We start from the raw sequence: 19,299 nt of genomic DNA, 5'->3' as shown, positions 1-19,299 counted from the left end.
AAAAGTATTACCTTTGCTTTTTAACACTTTAAGGATATATATGTGCACACATACACACACATATATATGTATATAATTTTATTGGGGCTCTTACAGCTCTTATCACCATCCATCCATCCATCCATCCATCCATCCATCCATCCATCCATCCATCCATCCATCCATCGTGTCAAGCACATTTGTACATATGTTACAGTCATCATTTATATCATTTTCAAAACATCTTCTTTTTACTTGAGCCCTTGGTGTCAGCTCATTTCCCCCCTCCCCCCTCCCTCCCTCATGATCCTTTGATAATTTCTAATTATTTTTCATGTCTTACATCAACCGCTGTCTCCCTTCACCCACTCTTCTGTTGTTCGTCCCCCAGGGAGGGAGTTATATGTTGATCATTATAATCGGTTTCTCCTTTTTCCCCACCACTTTCCCCTCCCCCTCCTGATACCGCTACTCTCATTATTGGTCCTGAGGGGTTTATCTGTCCTGAATTCTCTGTGTTTCCAGCTCTTATCTGCACCAGTGGACAGGCTCTGGTCTAGCGGGATTTGAAAGGTAGACTCAGGGTCATGATAATGGGGTGGGGGGGGAGAAAGCATTAAAGAAGTAGAGAAAAGTTGTATGTTATGTAAGTGCTACACTGCATATAACTGGGTCATCTCTTCCTTGTGTCCCTTTTGTGAGAGGATGTCCAACTGTCTACAGATGGACTTTGGGTCTCCACTCTGCCCTCCTCCTCATTCACATCCATATGATTTTTTGCTCCGGGTCTTTGATGCCTGATACCTTATCCCTTCAATACCTCATGATCACACAGACTGATGTGCTTCTTCCACGTGGGCTTTGTTGCTTCTCTGGTAGATGGCTGCCTGTTTATCTTCAAGTCTGTAAGACCCCAGACGCTATATCGTTTGATAGCCAGGCACCATCAGCTTTCTTCACCACATTTGTTTATGCCCCCACTTTGACTTCAATGATCATGTCAGGGAAGGTGAATATCATGGAATGTCAGGCTATTAGAACAAAGTGTTCCTGCATTGAGGGAGTACTTGAGCAGGAGTCCAATGTCTGTCTGCCAGCTTAATACTCAACATATGTACATAGATCTATTTCCTTATCATTACATATGAATATATTTACATAAGCATATGCCTATATTTAGACCTCTACAAAAGTCCTTTGCCTCCTAGTTCTTTCTTCTGTTTAATTTTACTGTCCTCTTGTTTCCCTATCACGTTCAACTTTCATTCAGGTTTCGGTAATTCCTTTCGGCTACATTGGCTTTGATCAAGCCCCACCAGGCATCCTACATCCTCCTCACCATTGATTTTAGATCACTTGGTGTGCCCCTGTCCCTTAGATTTGCTGGCACCCCTCTTCCTTTCTTCGCCTCTCACTCTCCAGTGTCCCCCACCAGAACCATTGCTCACATTGATTTCTCGTGAAGATTGTTTTACCCTGCCTATCTTATCTAAATAGACATACAGAATCAATAATAAGCACAAAAACAAGACAAAGCAAAAACAAAACAACAAATGAAAACAAAACAACAAGGAGATATTTTGCAGTAAATTTGCCCAATGTAATACATCATTTCATTTCCTGACACTTGCTTCCAGAGATGTGGGTTATGGATCCAAGTAAAATGAAATCCTTAACAATATCAATCTCTTCTCTGTTTATTATGACATTGCTGATTGGTTCAGTTGGGAATTTTTGTTTCCTTTTTGCTGAGGTATAATCCACATCAAAGGCTGTAGTCCTTGATCTTTAATAAGCACTTTACGTGTTCTTTACCGTCAACAAGAAAAGTTGTATTACATTAATATTGCAGGTTTTAATGCATCTTCCTCCAATCCTGATGCTGCATACTTCTTCCTGTAGTCCAGTTTCTCAGGTTATTTGCTCATCATATAGATCGAATTAGCATGGGATAGGGCACACACACACGTTAGTCCTGTTACTCTTTTACTTCTGAGTCTTTTCCTACTCTATGTCATATAGTAAATATAAAACTAACTTCACAGATATTTAAAAATGGTGTAACACCTGAGAACCAACTCTAAAAGCTTCCTTGCAGTATTTACCTCAATGACACCAGGCCATAAATAGTCTTGTAGCCTGATGGCATCGCGCTCACCCACCTGCCTGCGTGCCCTAGTATAAACAGTCCTAGGCAGTGTCAGGTTCCCCTCACTTTGGGCAGGCACTCGATAATTTCTTAATTTCAATGGCAAATTAAAACACAATTTTGGAAATCTGTTCATCTTTGTTCATTTAGATGCTGGAACCATGGTATGCTCATTAGTTTAGAATATACTCCGAGAGACAAGAGAAGTATCCAGAAAAAGAATGGATCATTTAGTTTGACCCAAGCAGAGTGAGGAAAGCAAGAAGCCAAGCAGAAGTGAACAAAAGTCTTGCTTCCTATCCTTCCGCCTCATCAACTGCAACTGGTCTGAACATTATTGGATTGTTCAAGATGAAACCTATCAAGTGATGGTCAGTGTGTGGATGAAACGGTTTCAGTGTCACTGAGACCATGTGCCCTTGGGCGTGTCCAAACGGTTCCTTCAGACCCTGGAGGAGTGAAGACGAGAGTGAGAGCAGGTTAGGCCCGGGGGCTCTCAGGCCTGGCTGCACACTAGCATTCCTTGGGGAGCTCTGAAACATCTCGATGCCCAGGTCAGGGCCCAGGCCAAGGGGTAATGTTCTCTGAGGGTGGGCACAGGCAGAGTTCCCAGATCATGCAATGTGCAGCCAGGATAGCCAGGATGGCGGATTAGACCGAGAGCCACCACTGGCTGCACAGAGAAAGGCTGTCAAGAATTACCAGAGAAATAGTGCAAACGGAGACCCCTTTAGAAATCAGCGGGGTATAGACCTCACCAGCGACAATGCTTTGTTGGTCAGACTGGAATACAGGAAGAATCTCTAGAATTCTTCTTCTGTCCATCTGGGCGTTGAAGTAGCCATAGATTCTTCTGTTTAGCTAATGCATAGAGGCACTGTCCACCCCCAACCCCCAGGCAATATCAAATCTCTCTGGGTCATGGCATATGTTCTTGAGATGTGTCTGATGTTAGAAGATTACACTTTTTCTAAATTGGTTCTAGATGTTGTTGTCCCGTGGAGTTTGGCGAATCGGCTGTTAAAATAACACTTGTTTCTCTAAGGTGGGCAGCTGGGTGGCCGCCCAATGTGGAAATCACAAATTTCCATATCTTACTTTTTAAAATGCTCATCTGCATAACAGCATATTCTAAGCACCCATAAAATGTTCATTCATTCCATAGGTATAAAATATTAGAACTATGTTTGTAGTATTTGTTTATTAATTCCATTAAACCTGCTATACATCTAAAAAGTTTTATTGATATAATACTCACATATACACTTCCAGAGTTAAGTCGCTTGGAAAAAGTTGTATCTATATCATTACAATCAGCTCTAGTGCTCCCTTCCCCTTTCATATTTATTATTTGCTCCTCAATCCTTCCTCCCCAACACCCCCAGTGTCCCTGTTAAACCATTGCATCGGTTATTGTCTCTGTGCGCCCACTCTTTCTGTGCTTCACAAACTGAGAAACCTGATGGAAACAATAATAAAAAAAGAAAACAACAACAGCACAATAATATAAAGATAAAAATAAAGAGTATAAAAGAAAAGACCAGCAGCAAAAAACCTTGTTATACTTTTTGATAAAATACTACATTTTTATCCCTCTGCATTTTTTTCAGTACACAAATATTTTACATAAAGATAAAAAGTGTCAACCAACCAGAGGGTGACTGACACCCTGTCATTTGTTTCAGCTTCGGGTTATGCCCCAAATCCCCATGAGATAGTATAAATGCAATTCCTAAAGATGTCCAAAGAGCTGAAAGTATGGTCAGAACAATTGCTGTAAGTTCAGGAGAAGTGGAATGGGGCTTTTCACAGATGAAAATAACGTGTTCAGAGAAGAGTAGAGGCCTGTGTCTAATATATCAAACACAGCAGTCATTGTCTGCTTGGCCTACTTCTAAAGGAATGGACTAGACTCCTACAGTGGAAAGAAAGTTAAGGAGAAATCACACAGTCGATGATGCTTGTATAAAATAATTTAAAAGTATTGTAAGTGAGGATGTCAATCAAGAAGCAATATGGAAATATCTTAAATAACAGTTCTATGATTTTTGTCAGGTATTAATTCTTTTTCACTGATATTTTACAACTCTTTCTTATAACAAAATCTAGTTTTACGCTCTTGTTTTATTGCTCTTATTTAAGTATTAACTGAATGAAATAATAAGCTATCTTTTGGTGTATTTTTTAATTCTTAAAACAGCCAGGGAACTTGTTATTAAATTATATGAATCCCAGCACTGAATTCACTCATAATATTTTATGGAATCTGGGATGTAACTCAAAGCCAAAATGAATGCCAGCATGGCACCCTCTGGTGGTTTGCCCCATAGAGAGAATCCTGGCTATAGGGCCATTTAATAGCTGGTTCACCAACTCAACAAGAAACTAGTCTTGGTTCTGCGGAACCAGTGGGCACCAGATGAATTCCACAGCTGCATAGCATATAATTCAATCATATTTAAAAGTGCTGTGCAGTCATCCCAACAATCACATGTAGTAATATTTTCTTTTCCTTGTACTCATTGCTCTTAGGTCATTTCCCCCCAACCTCCCCTAAGAAATTATTAATCCAGTTACTGTCTCGAGAGATTTACCTATCCTGGAATCTATATACAAAGAATAAACAAAAACAAACCCAAGCACAATGACAAAATAAAACAGACAGAAAACTCAATGAAAAAGAACAAAAAAATTAAAAAGTAGAACACATTTAAAATTGGTCAAAAGGGAGAGCAAGTGATAAGGGTTTAAAATGGCAACCTAACTACGTCTGTAGGATCCTTCCCTTTGGATGGATGAGTGCCCTGTTCCCCCAATACCATCTTTTTTCTTCTTCCCCGACCCCTCTGTGGGCCATAAAGGCACACGGGGCAAGGGGAGGGATGGGAGGATGTCTCTCTGAGCAGCTGCTATCTGCAACATCTTATTTATTTTTATCTTTTGATGATGTATATGTCATTGTGTTTAATGTGACTCCTGCCAGAGTGTGTGGTCCTTAGCCTGGGCACTGGGTGATAAGTACTTCTCCCCTTATGCCCCTTCTGTTGTGTGAACTTCCTCTGTGTAAGGGTACCACACCGTTTTGACACCTGCGGCTGTATGATGTTTTAAAGACAGGTAGTGTGTGCCCCCCACTTTGTTCTTCTTGAGGAGTTATTTGTCAAGTATGTGTTTCTTGCCTTTTCATATGAGGCTTGCAGTCAATTTTTCCATTTCTTTGAAAAACAATGCTGGCATTTGTATCGAAATTGCATTGCACCTGGATATTGCCTTAGTTAGGATTGGCATCTTGACAACATCGAGTTTAGCTTTTGATGAACATTGGATATTTTTCCATTTGTGGTGGTCCCTTCTGGTTTCTTGTAGTAATATTCTATAGTTTGCCTGTTTGGATCTTTTTGGGTTTTTTTGGTTAGGTATAGCCCTAGTTATGCTTGGCTATTCGGAAGGGTACTATCTTCTTGATCTCTTTTTTTGTAATCCCATCAGTTTATATAGCAATCCAATTGATGTCTGCTTGTTGATCTTACATCCCGCCACTCTACCACATACCTCTATCACTTCCAGCACTCCTATTGTGGTGTCATTGAGATCTCAATGTATAAAATCATATCATCTGCTAATAACATTAACTTCACTTCTTCTTTCCCCAGACACATGCCTTTGTTGATTAAAAGTGGGGACAAGGGGCATCCTTGTTTGATTCCCTTTGTCAGTGGGAATGTTTTCATTCTTTCTCCGTTGATTGCAACACTGGCTGTTGGATTTTCATGTTTAGCTTTAATGAAATCGAGGTAAGTTCCTTCCAGTCCTATCTTCTTGAGTGTCTTAATTAGGAATGAGTGTTTAAAGTTGTTTGTGTTTATTAATATTTTCATGCGGTTCTTATCTTTTGTTTTTTCCATGTAGTGGATAATGCTGATGGATTTTTGAATATTGAACCATCCCTACATCTCTGGTATGAATCCCACTTGATGAATTTTTTTTTTACATACTTTTTGTATTCTTTTGGTCAAGATTTTGGTCAAGATTTTTGCATCGATGTTAATTTACAGATACAGCCTGTAACCCTCTAGTCTTGTCGGATCCTCACCCAGTTTTGGGATCAGTGTTACACTAATTTAATAGAATTTGTTTGGGAGTTTATCATCCTTTCCTGTGTGCTGGAAGAGCTTGTGAAGAATTGGTGCTAGCTCTTCCCTGGGTTCTTGGTAGGATTCTCCTGTGGAGTCATCTAGGTCAGGGTGTTTTTTAGGTGGCAGTTCCTTGATAACCTTATCTACTTCTTCTTTTACTGTGGGTCTGTTCAAATTCTTGGCATCTATATGGGATAATCTGGGAAGGGTTTGTTTTTCAAGGTGCTTGTCCATGTCATTCAAGTTGTTTATTCCTTGGAGTACAGTCCTTGTAATTTCCCATTTCAGCCCTCAACCTGGATATTAATGTCTTCCTATCTTTTTTTAGGTTTGCCAATGGTTTGTCGATTCTGGTTATCCTTTAGAAGAAGCAACTTTTTACTGAATTTTCTCCAATTTTTTTGTTTTTCCACTCATTTATCTCTGCCCTAATTTTGTAATGTCTTTTCTTTTGTTATTAGGATTATTCTGTTGGCTCTGTTCCAGTTGCTGAAGGTTTTGTGAGAAGGTATGCACCATAAGTCTCTCTTCACTAGGTTCAGGTCCTCCTCAGACATTGTGTTTTGTTTTTCTTGCTTTCTTGTAGTGGTTGCTGATGTGGGTTGTTGTCTGTGTTGTTTTGGTGGCACTCGGTGCCATTTTACTGAGAGTCCAGGAGCCCTGTGGATTCTTTCTCAGAGTCTAGTAGGAATGATTCTAAGGACCACCCACAGACAGCTGCGCTGAGGGGTTGAGCAGTGTCTCTATCTCACTGAGGTTGATTTCGTCCCTACGGGGATGTGGGTGGCTCTCTCAGGCAGGGTGATCATGGGCAGTAAGGGTGGTGCTGGGCGGGCCTATTGCACACAGTGTGGGCTAGTGCTCATGATGATAGTAGGAGAGGGAGTTACTCAAGGGACCTGTGCAGGCTCTGATCACTAGCAGCAGTGCCAGGTCTTCTGTGTAGCGAGGTGGCTCTGGGCAGGCTGATCTGGCACAGGTGAACTGGTGTCCATGGGCTCCCTGGGCACAGAGGGTTATGGGAATATGTATTTAGTTGGTAAGTTGGTGGAGAATAGGGGTTTTCAAGGTGTAGGAACTAGGTTCAAGATGTGGTGGTTGAGGTGCATGGTGGGTATGTTAAATCTACCAGAATTTCATACATACCCTGTAAATTGTGAAAGGGGGAGTACAAACCTTTAAATATTTGTGTTTATAACAGAAGGCCCCTTTACAGTATGTTGTAACACAACTCCAAGTTCTCCTCTCCTTATTTACTATCCCAAGGTAGATACAGGCTGTTATTGTGGGGCCTTTGTGAGGCAGGGCTTCTGTTCAGGTGGTTGGGGGTGTCAGGGGGTCCCTTTTTGCTGGCTAACCTGCCAGGTACGGGGAAGGTCGCTGAGTAGCCCTGACTTCATGAGTCCCAATTCCCGCGGCTGTGAAAGGTGCCCTCTATCTTCTTTCTCAGATGCTAACACAAATAGGTCTAACAACTATCTGGAGCTAGTTGTGTCATGAGTTCAAGTTCTGTCTATGTCTCCCTGGGGCTTGCTCTCTCCATAGAAAGCTGCAATTTTCTTAGTGAGTTTAAAGAAGTTTTGTGTTGTGGGTGTGAATGGGACAGGTTCCAGGGATACCGTGGTTGGGGTGACGGAGGAGTACAGTGACTTTTCCAGGCTCACTTGTAAATCCTGTGTATTATGTAGGAACAGTGTTTGGTGATATGTTTTACTGCCTTGTGGTATTAGAGAGGGGGTGAGATTTAGGCTAGAGGATGTTTTGGTGTCTGGTATGACTGAGAGGGCTGTATTCTTTTGATTGAGTTAATTATATTGAGAGAATATGACTCTGGTGAATCAGGTTAGAGGGGATGGTGGAGGTGGCCAAGTGGGGGTGCGGGGATGTGGTCTATTCCAGTTGCCTATATTAGTAGCCTGGCGAGGGGGTGGAGTATAGCAATGGTACTGTTCAGCAGGCTGGTGTCCTATGTAGAAGGCTGTCTTACTGCTGTGTGAACTTTCAACCATCTTTCAAAGAGTGTTTGTCAAGCCTCAAACTGGTAAAACCTGACTTTTGCTCTGGTGGCTTTTCCTGTTTTGTTATGTTAAAGCTTTGCTAATGAGCCAGGCTTCTGGCAGCTTAGATTCAAAATTACAAAAAATACAGCCTTGGAGTAAACTCGGTTTTAAGCATTTTTTAAGGGGCTTGTAGGGTGTTCTGGTATTTGGCTGTGCTGCACTACCCCCCAGTAAAGGGGTATTAGATTGGCAAGTGGGTTTGGGACTCACAGGGCCTGCTGTCTCCCAACTGCCCTCCTGGGCCACTCCCGGCTCACTTCTGCACAGCTCCGTGGGCTGTGCTTGGAGCTGGGGAGAAAGGGAAAGGGGGTTGCTGATGTGGTCACTCTGTTCCTGGATGGGGAAGGGAGATGAAAAACCTGCAAAGGCACCAGGGGAGAGAGGGAGGCGCCCTCCTGGCTCTCCCAGATCTCTCCTGCATGGCTCTGTAGGCTGTGCTCTTGGGATCAGTGCTCTACTGAGGGTAAATGGCCCAAGAGCCCCCGATTGCAGCAATGTAGTGTCTAATTAGGTATCATTACCCACACTTGGCGGGCCATGCATGAAAAGAACTGAGGAGAAGGAAAAAGGGTGGCCGATGTGATCGCTCTGTTCCTGGAAGGGAAGGGAGGTGCAAAGCCTACAAATGCAGGAGTCGAGAGGGGAGCAGAGAGTGGAGCTCTGGAGTGAGTTCTTGTAGCTAGTTTTTGGAGGCTCTCCATGGGTCTGGGATTACAACCACCCTTAGCAGCAGTCTGGGGAAAGTAGTGCACTCTGGCAGGTCTTGGATCTTGGGTAGATGCCAGTCCACTGGGCCCGGTGAGGGATCAGGAGAGCCTGTGGTCAGACTCGAGGAACTCAGAGCACTGCGGCGAGCCTTGAATCACTACGTGGGTGAAAGTCCCAAGGGGAGGTCTGACCCACAGGCTGTCATTCACTAGGATTCTACTTCTAGCACCCAGCTTTCCAATGTGGGCCTCCTTACTCCTTAATTTTCCTGATCTAACAACTAGAGCAATAGGCTGATGTGTTTCTTCCATGTGGATTTAGCTGACTTCTCACTTATATGGCTGCTTATTTTAAGACAAGCCTTTAAGACCCTAGATACCAGGCAACTAGGTACCATCTGATTTCTTTACCACGCTTGCTATAGCACAAAGGGTTACAATTTTATTGATTTTAACTAAGATAACCTTGGGTTTGGTAAGCCATAAAGGAAAAAAATCTGGTGATTTTAGCTTCATTCACGATTTATTTATGGGTTATTAAAACTGTATCATAAGTAAAAATTATACTTTCGAATGGCATGCTATGAGAAATAAACAGTGTCACCACCACCTTCTGGATTACTTAAGCTAACAACACTCCAGTTTTGATGACTGCGCTTGCCTCAGTTCCCATGAGCCTGCTTCCTATGCCTTTGGAAGTATCCATGAAAGGAAATTAGAGATTAACTGGTTAAGATATCGGCAATACTTATTACAATTAGGAGCAAGTTTATGTGCTTAAATCTTGCCAGGTTCAGCATAAACACTGACAATGATAAGTTGGCTGATGAAAGCCAATCAATACCATTTCCCACCCTTCACTTCTGTAATGCTTCACAGGATTACAGATGATTAACTACAGAAGAATATGTCAGCAGTAAAAATTAGTGTTATCTGTGGCCCGTGTTCATTGGTCATTTAATTCGTATAAGTCAAATTATTTTTGACTTAATGTGATTCTAAGTGACACTAAAGCCATGTAAACCAGAAACGAAGTATTCATTAAGATGTAGTGCTCTGTAATCCATGATGAATGACTTTTAATTTAGATTTGTCCTTTGTTATACATAAACTGTTATTACTTCAGAGTTGTGAATTTATAGAATTTAAAACATGAGAAAGAACATTTCTGCATCTTGGGTGACCCACACTCTCCTAAGGTTCAGGTGTTAGCATATGTTGCTTTGGAGTAAAAGTGAATCTGAAGAACAATCTTGTTATGAGATGGTCAGAGGTCCATGAATTAGTTGGGCAGCCCCTGAAGCTCCTATCCAATCCACGCACAGACATAAAACCAAACCAACCAGCCAGCAAACTACCCATTGCCATTGAGTCTAATGGTGACTCTATAGAACACAATGGGTTTCTGAGATAGTAACTCTTTCTCTTTCGGACCTGCCACTCCTTGCTAGTGGGTCAATTCCAACTCATAGTGACCCTACAGGACAGCAGAGACCTGCCCCTGTGGGTTTCCAAGACTGCAAATCCTTATGGGAACAGAATAGAATAATATAATCTACGCAGAGTCATGAAGTTCCACTCTCCCCTTTTAACTTTATTTGAAGATTAACTTCCTAGTCATATCTGCACTTTTTTCAATTGCGAAACCTGAGAGTCTAGTAGAACGATCTTGATTGTCCTCTCTAGGCCCAATCAGAAGATTGTATCTCAGCTACTGTAATAGGAAACGGGAAAGGGAATAGGATTTGCAACAAAAAGATTCTATGACTTAACTTCTCAGTAGTGCACAATGAATGACATTTGAAATGTAAATCCTAGCACACAACCATAAGGGGATATGCATGCCTTGATCCTCATACTTTAGGTCGCTTTGATTGAAGACTGGGAGTTATAGGACGTGGTCTGCTGTCATCCTGATTTGGGTTCTGTTCTTGTTGGCATTCCAGCTTTCTTCTTATACTTTTTAAAATAAGAACAGTCCAGAAACCTTTAGCAGCTAGATCTTTAATTAAAGCCAAAGGGCAGCTTTAAAATTAGTTATCTACTTTAATTAATTGTCATTCAGGTTGTATATTCTGTCTCTATACTATTCTTGGTTATTAAACAGTGAAAACTTAAAAATCAAGACATGCTTGAAATGACTGGTTTAGAGAAATCTAATATAAAAATATGGATAAATACAACAGGACATATTATTTTGCAAAGTGTCTCTGTATTTTGCAAATGTCAGTCCAGTATCTTCCTTAAATAGAAAGTAAATTTCCATTAATTGGAGAGAGAGAACCTTTAGTTTTCAGGGAAACAATCATTGATCTGATGCCACGTGTCAGTTCACAGTTGTTTTTCCATAATTGCCATGAACTGGGCTGCAAATAAAACAATACTTTAGAGATTCATGACTTAGAGTCACTTGCAAGTTGTATCCTGAACCATATGGAACAAGAAACTGTTCTGAGTCTCACTTAAAATTGATACCAAATTATTTTAGATTGTATTTCCATATTGAATTCAAGCAATTTTCCCAGCAGTCATTTGCAATAGTTCCAGATGTGAATGCTTGGTGTATCAGACCGGTTTACTGGAGAAACAAGTCCAGAGACACTCATATATATGAAAGAGCTTCATATCAAAGAGCAATTGTGCATTGAGGAAACACCCCAGCTCAGTCCAGAGCATGTCCTTAAGTATAATTTAAGCCCACGTCTGATGCTAGTCCATAAATTCCTCTTCAGACGCATACAGCACATGCAATGAGGCTAAATGCAGGAAGATTACAGGCCAGTGGGTGAAAAGTCTTGTGGGTCCAATGCCAGTGGAAGCATCTCAGCATTGGCGCAGGTCTGTGTGTAACTCCTTCAGCTCTGAGTGTCTGAATGGTAGGAAAGGTGAAGCAGAGAGAGTGTGGCCCACCTTCAGGGAAAAAGAGAGGAAGTTCCCAGAATCCTTATGAGAAGGCCACACCCACAAGGAGGCATCATCAAACGATGACCTGATTGACAGGCTAGACTCCACCCCTTCACTCATAATACCCTCAAGTTGACACGAGATTATGTAACTCCCACACTTGGTATACACTTCATAAGAAATCCATAGGGGAAAAAAAAAGAAATCCATAGGGTAGATGCTTCTTCTATGGTACCTATGCCATAAGGTAAAATGACTTCCCTCTCATCATGTTGGATCTATTCTATATCTGTGGTTCTCAATTTTGATTAGGCAACAAATTACCAGTGAAGGTTTTAAAAATCTCTATGCACAGGCAGGAGCACTGGTAGTGTGGTGGATTATGAATTGAACTAACCCCAAGGTGAGTGATTCAAACCCACCAGCTGCTCTGCTGTAGAAAGATGAGACTCCCATGAAGTTTTACTATCTCGGAAACTCACATGGGCAGTTCTACAATATCCTGTCCGGTCATCACACGTCAATAACCGCTCAATGGCAGTGAGGCTTTCTTTATGTAATCAGGCTGCACTCAAGACCAATAAGATCCCATTCTTTGATTGGAACCCGGGCATGATTAATTTCATCAACTGACCAAGAGATCTGACCATGTGGCAAAATTTGTGAACAATGAACAAGCACAGCTGGTCAATGAGTAAACTGGCTGCATCATTTTGGTTTAAAATTGGCCATGTCAAACTTCTATTTCGCTTTTCAGTTCTTCTGGAAAAAAAATCACAACAAAAGTGAAGCTACCTCTTTTAAAAAAAGACAAATCAAATGTACATGGTGGATGACGATACCTTTGATGTGTCTGCTCAACTCACAAGAAACTCTAAAACTGCCTTCCTTCCTTGCCTACAGGGGAGGGTCCTGGGGGTCCTTGGATCAAAGTAGGCCACTGGAATTCCAACTCTGGTTATAATTTGAAGTTGAGTTTAAAATCAAAACTGAGAAGTTACATTTCTATGCAGTTGGATGTATGGACTTGGGGGTGGCTAAGAGTTCGGGGAGATGGACTTAGTACCTAAGGATGCTGGGGGTGGGGGTCAGTGTGGGGAGAAGAGGACACACAGCCACAGGAAGCAGGGGTGGGTGGCACAGACCCTGTTTCTAGGTTTGTTTTTGCCCGCCTGGCCGCTCTCTGTGGTGCCAGCACCTTCTTCTCCTCAGGAACTTTCTCAGCCTTATTCTATGTCCTCCTGGCATGACGGGCAAGTGAAGCCAACCAGCCTCTGGCTGCTTGGGCAGCGAACCAAGGACAGAAAAAAGGTGAAACTGAGTTATTTTGGTGATCCGTATCATGAGAAACTGTGAGTTACTACCGTAGGGAGATAAAGAATTTTCCTGATTCATTTGCTTCCTGGGGTTATTGTTCAAGAGGCCTTTGAATTTGGGGATCAAGGGTGTCTACTGCTTATAATTCCAGCACAGTTCTTCATAGCTTTCAAGGTTCCAACTCAAATCTATTTTGAGAGTTTGTAGCCTTCTACTTTGGGGTGATATCCATAAGGTACGTCCCCCCCAGCCCCGGCCCCACTTAAGATAGGTCATTATGTTCTTGATGCTTCTAACCACAGTTTTAACTAATACAAACTGATTCTAATCAACTCCCCTATTTGTGTGGGCAGCAGTGAGTTACTATTTTATTACTATTTCATTACAAGCCCGAGCCTTCCTCCAATCTTCAAGGTCATGATCAAGGTCATCCAACTCTTTCGTTATTCTGTGTGCCTGTGAAGGCCTGCTTCCTCATTTTCATTTTATAAGTATGAAGATCTTGGGAGTAAAATTCATAACAAAGGTATACTTTGTGAACAATAGGATTAAAAGCTTATCAAACACAAACAGGGTGGTAAATAATGTATGATCCTTGCCACAGGAGCCCCACTCTACCTTCATAAAAAGAACTCTTACTTCTTCTATCAAACAACAGTAAATGAAATGACCGTACTCCCATTAAATCCAACTGCACTCCAATAATTTTTCATTTCCAATGGTACTCTTCTTTATTAAAAAATCTTTATTAAATAACAAAATATGCCAGCTAATATCGTAAGTTCTTCCTCAAACTCAATATTAATGCACTTGGCACACCAGCCAAGGCCGCCTGGGTGAATGCGGGAAACACACAATTTCTTTTCTGCTCTGTGTAACAAGCAGAGTTATACTTACCAAACTTTAGAGATCAAAAAAGAAGCCTCCCAGATTTCTCTGGGCTCACGTTACAGAAAGGTCAGATGGGTGAGGTGACCTCCAAATGGATGACTTATTGTTAAATCCCCCGACCCTGCCAAACCTGCACAGTGGTAAGCATCTTAAATGATTAACAGTGTGTGATCTTTGGCAAACTCTGCATCAACTATGATGAAGTGGAATATTGGGAGCCGTGCCAATACTCTGTGGTCATGAACTAGCCCGCTCACACTGTGTCTTCTTCTGGAGCCTAAGGAAATGTAAACGGCATCCAGGGATATGCTGGCAGAGAAAGTGAGGTGAATCAAAAGAAGCTGTTTAGGAGGTAGTCTTTTGGCCACCAGGCTTTATTTTTAATACAAATATGTAATAAAATAAAAGGTTCCCAAATATCTTTTAAACAAGAATACATTCTTTTTTCTTGTATATCAAGCCATCATTTACAGATTAACACTGCCAAAAATTGAATTAATAACTCTTAATTTGTTTACATACAATTATGTGAAAGAAAAAAAATTTATACCCAGGAAAAGAACCAACACATAAGAACCAATTCAAAGTCTTAAAATCTTCTGTTTGTTATTGCATTTCATCGCAGGTTCAAGATCGCACACATCTACAAAAGGAACATAGCTATTCTTAACATGGAACATTATTTACAAAATAATGCACGTTAATTTCTCTCGGTGACTTCTGATTCCACGCTCTGCCCAGCACACACACGGTGGTGCCTCCTGTGGCGGGAGCAGAAGTGTCAGAATGCTCCAGGTGAGGGGTTGGCAGCAAGCCTTCTGTATCCTGAAAGGACGGATTATACCAACTCATAGTATTTCCCAGTCTGGGGATCAAAGTAGCAGTTCAGACACGGGTCATACAACAGAGTCAGCACTTCTTCGTCCTCGTCCACATTCAGCTCGTCTTCACCTGTGAGGAAGGGGCGCCACAGACACGTTAGCTGCCAGCCTGGCCTGGAATCCCTACAGCTGCGCCATGAGAAGGGTGAGGGAGGGGGTCACGCCCGCTCCTAGGAGAGTGTCTGTATTCGTGGACAATGCTTACATTGGCATGGAGGACAGTGGTGGTAGCGACGAGACCCCATGCCATCGGTATGAGATGGAGAAGAAGCGCGCCAGTGACCACAGGGCCAGCTTTAGTGGATGGACAAGAGAAATGAGCTGTGCAGGACGGGCACGGGGAGAAACAAGAAAGCAGAGGTCCGAGGGAGAAAGAGTTCTGTTAAATAAGATTCACAGAAACCTCGGGCATGTTTGAAAACTTAGTCATCAGACAACTCCATACTTCTTTTGAGACCCAGGGCTACACAGAATGCAAAGTAATTAAACGATCTAAGAAAGAATCCATCCTCCCCCCCCCACCATAGATCCTAAAATTAAAATAACAGTATCATCTAGGAATAGAAAATAATTAAGCAGAGAACATATCTAGAAAACACAGTGTCACAAGGTCTGTACTTTTATTTATGGAGAGAAGACCTGACAAGTGTGCTGGGAATAAAAGCCTGGCTTAGTGCTTTCCCTTGAGACAGTCGATGGGTGGCTCAGATCCCACGGTCGATGCATCAAGGTTTGATTGGTTCCCAACACATGGGCATCAGCTGAAAAGGGAGCCCCATCTGCATCCTTCTCAAAGTCCCAGTAAGGGAGGAGAGTAGAGTAGGCTCAGGGAGAAGGGAAATGGCTACAACACGCTTCTCCATTTGTTGCCCTCAAGCCATTTCCAACTCAGGGTGCCTCCATGTAGGCGGAGTAGAACTGTCCCACTGGCCTTTGGAGGCTGCGGACTTTCAGGAGCAGATTGCCAGGCCTGTTTGCCAAGGCTCCTGTGGGTGGGTTCGAACCACCAATTAGTTCAGTGCTCAATTGTTTGCCCCACCCAGGGACTCCTGCTCTCCTCATTATGACAGGTTACCAAGGACCATGGACACCGTGCCCCTGGGCGGTAAGACCACCAACAATCAGTGCCAGAGGGTCTCTGATGGTGACCGGGGAACAGGGCTTGGGGCACAATAAAAGGTACAATGATATATATGGAATGTTTGTGGAAAGAGTGAATAAAGGATAATAAATGAAGCTCATGCTCCCAGTGTCATGGCCCAGTGATGGGAGGTGATGATGGTGGTGGGATTCCATTTAACCCAGTCAAAATCAGACCAAGCTGCCACAAGGCACTATCAGGACACTGACCACCTGGAGTAAGTCTAGGGGAGAGGGTCTGTAGTGTAATGTTTCACAAATGCTCCTTGACATCGTTTTGAGGCTCTGGCCAAAGGCTGGTTCAGTTCCCTTTCTTAAGCATCAGATTCCACCCACTTTCCCACTGCTCCCTTTGTCCGGCTCTCGCATTCCTGGGCCTCTATACATTCACCCTAAGCACCTGGGGCCAGGTGCCCTACAACTTGGGACAGAGTCTGCAGAATTATTCAAAATACCCACTGCCCAGGAACTGTTGAGACCTACCTAACCCACCCTTCTCTCACTGCATGTAAGTCCTCTCTTACAGTTCCTGTCTCTACGTACAGCCCCAAGTGGCCCAGCCTCATAGCATCCTGAGAGCACCCAGGACAGCAAGTGTGACCCATCTTTAACTACTAGCAGGTACTCATGCTTGATTCCCATTCAACAATACCATGCTCCAGGCGATGCCATTTTATCAAATTAAAACAGGGTCCAGGTGGGAGAGGTGTGGAATTGAAACTGTACCACACAAAGAGTTTACTCTAGTCAGTAGTATGGGATATACTGCATATGCCTATAAACACTTCTCTCCATGGAAAATAGAGGGGGGGTCTTTTCCTATATTCTCATGTATTTGTACCAATAATTCTCTTTATAACTGGGAAATGCCTGCAGCAATAAATATATTTAATAAAAATAAAGACTAAAAGAAAGAAACTGTACCATAGCCCTTCTTCTGCCCACCCTTCTTCTACGCACCCAGCAAACACTTCACACAACCTTCCTCTGTGCCAGGCACTGAGCTAGGTGACAGGGACAGGAATGATGATAGCAATCAGGCCTTGTTTTCAAAGACTGGGCAGTGTGGTGAGGGAAGCGGACAAGGATTTCCCAAGACTCTTGTGAGAGTAGGGCTAGCAGCCTTTAAAGCAGGCGCCCTCAAACTACGGCCCGCGGGCCACATGTGGCCTGTCGAGGACATTGATCCGGCCTGCTGGGTGTTTTTGCCCAGCTTGGTTTTTTTTTTTTTACTTCAAAATAAGGTATGTGCAGTGTACATAGGAATTTATTCACAGTTTTTTTTTTTGGAAAACTATAGTCTGGCCCTCCAAAGGGTCTGAGGGACAGTGAACTGGCCCCCTGTTTAAAAAGTTTGAGGACCCCTTCTTTAAAGAGTGGGGCATCACAGAGGATCCATTGTTTTGCCTTGCTTACTAATATCTCAATGGACGGAGCCCCCGATGGCTAGAAAGTACTTTCTCACTGTTCCAGCTTTGTGAAACAGCCAGGAACGACATGCCCATCTGAAGGCACTTAGGGAGTGAGGGGCAGTGTTGGGGAGCTTGGGTTTCCAGACTCTCGTTCAGTGTTCTTTCTACCATGCTTAATGATTTTGTTAAGAAGGTGGCAGGATGCGTTCGATTAGAATCTATTACATAAAAGGGGCTTACACACTGGAAATGGTAGCAACATTTAAAATGATCTCATATTGTAAAAAGTCACACTTGGAAGCAAAGCAAATGTGATTTTAAAAAAATATAAATGCCCCAAACTACTGACAAAAATAAGTGAGTGTGTGGGCGTTATGGGGCTTCCGATTTGGGCTCAGCACAGGAGAATTTTTGAAGCTTTCCAGTGGGTCAGCAAATGGAACGAGTACTCGGGGAAGGTGCAGCCGGGGCTGGGACGATCATCTGTGTGGGATTTTGTAGATGGCTCCTGTGGTGTCTGTGATGACTTTCTGTGACTCTTGGCCAGGAGTGGGCTAGATCTTTACAGCACGGCACAACCTTCCTAACGGCCACATTAATTGTGGGCGCTGACCCGAGCACCCTGCACAGTGTCTAATTAAGAACAAGAACTCAGAGACGGCAGGCTGCCTTTCCTTTTTTCTCTCCTCTAGGGCCTGCTGCCACCCCGCAGCCACTGCCAGCATCTTCCTCGAAGTGGGAGCAGCCGAGCTTTCCCTGTGGTCGCTCCCTCTCAAAGGCCCCTCTCTTCTTTAGGGCGAGTCTCTCTGCACATCAGACAGACATGCAGGCCTTTCGTGAGCGGATGTTTAATTTATCTTCCCTTTAATCTTCAGAGAACTGGACACAACCAGTTTGTCAATAAGCATGCAGTCTGTGGCTGCTGGGTGACTGAGCTGTGCACAGCACATGGGGATGTGACACACACCCACGCAAGCAGCGGAAGCTGAAGACCAAGGAGTCGCGACTGCAGGGTGGTGAAGAAAATCCATGGGCTCTAGCACCCACCAGGCCTGCTCTTTACTACCTGAACGACTGACTGGGGAGGGGTGGGGGTTTGGCTAGTTCACTTCAGGGATCTCTGCTTCCTCATCCCACAAACTGGAGAAATAATGCCTATTTCATAGGAATTTTTGGTAGAAGGCAGAGTTGGATACTGGTGAAATGCATCAATCACAGTAGAGATGGTCATTGCTGAAAAGCTTGTGACTAATACGGATAATGTTAATAATAAAATAAGCCATGAGATATAGGTTTATAACCTTTTCCTTGGGAACTCAGAACAGGTGACAGATAAAGCTTGAAGAATAAAGAATCAGGCAGTTAAGACAAAAAGTAGTTAAAGAGTCACACGACAGAGGCACAGAGCCCTGGGTCCAAATCTCAAATATATCACTTTGCAGTCGCGAGACACTGGGAAAGTTCCCCTCTCTGAGATTTAGTCTCCTTACGGGTAGAGGAAGGATACTAATCGTGTATGTGCTAAGGCACCTATGGAGACCAATAGAGGGACCGCTCAGTCACACGCAGTGAGCACTCAGCAAGTGCTGTTGCTATCATAACCATCATCACAGAAATGGAGACTAGAAGGGTAGAACTAGGAGAAACCGGAGGAGAGAGGGACCTTGCAGGCACAAGACCCGATGGGAGAAGTCAGCAGTGAGAAGGCGACCGGGGGTGATGG

At 43.1% G+C, this 19,299-nt stretch overlaps 1 protein-coding gene across 5 annotated transcripts in view; it reads right to left on the bottom strand.

Annotated features, from left to right (window-relative positions):
* Positions 1 to 14,022: 14,022 nt before the first annotated feature.
* CFAP20DC (CFAP20 domain containing) overlaps positions 14,023 to 19,299 on the bottom strand; it is a 276,940-nt gene continuing 271,663 nt past the window's right edge. For all 5 annotated transcript variants that reach the window (XM_075549963.1, XM_075549964.1, XM_075549965.1 and 2 more), the window contains one exon: positions 14,023 to 15,094. In XM_075549963.1, the coding sequence (XP_075406078.1) occupies positions 14,982 to 15,094 (113 nt within the window). In that variant the 3' untranslated portion in view covers positions 14,023 to 14,981. The remainder of the gene's footprint in view (positions 15,095 to 19,299) is intronic.

The sequence above is a fragment of the Tenrec ecaudatus genome, chromosome 5 (assembly GCF_050624435.1).
Source record: "Tenrec ecaudatus isolate mTenEca1 chromosome 5, mTenEca1.hap1, whole genome shotgun sequence".
Classification (NCBI taxonomy): domain Eukaryota; kingdom Metazoa; phylum Chordata; class Mammalia; order Afrosoricida; family Tenrecidae; genus Tenrec; species Tenrec ecaudatus.
The sequence above is the reverse complement of the archived record's forward strand: the minus strand, read 5'-3'. Positions and strand labels throughout refer to the sequence as shown.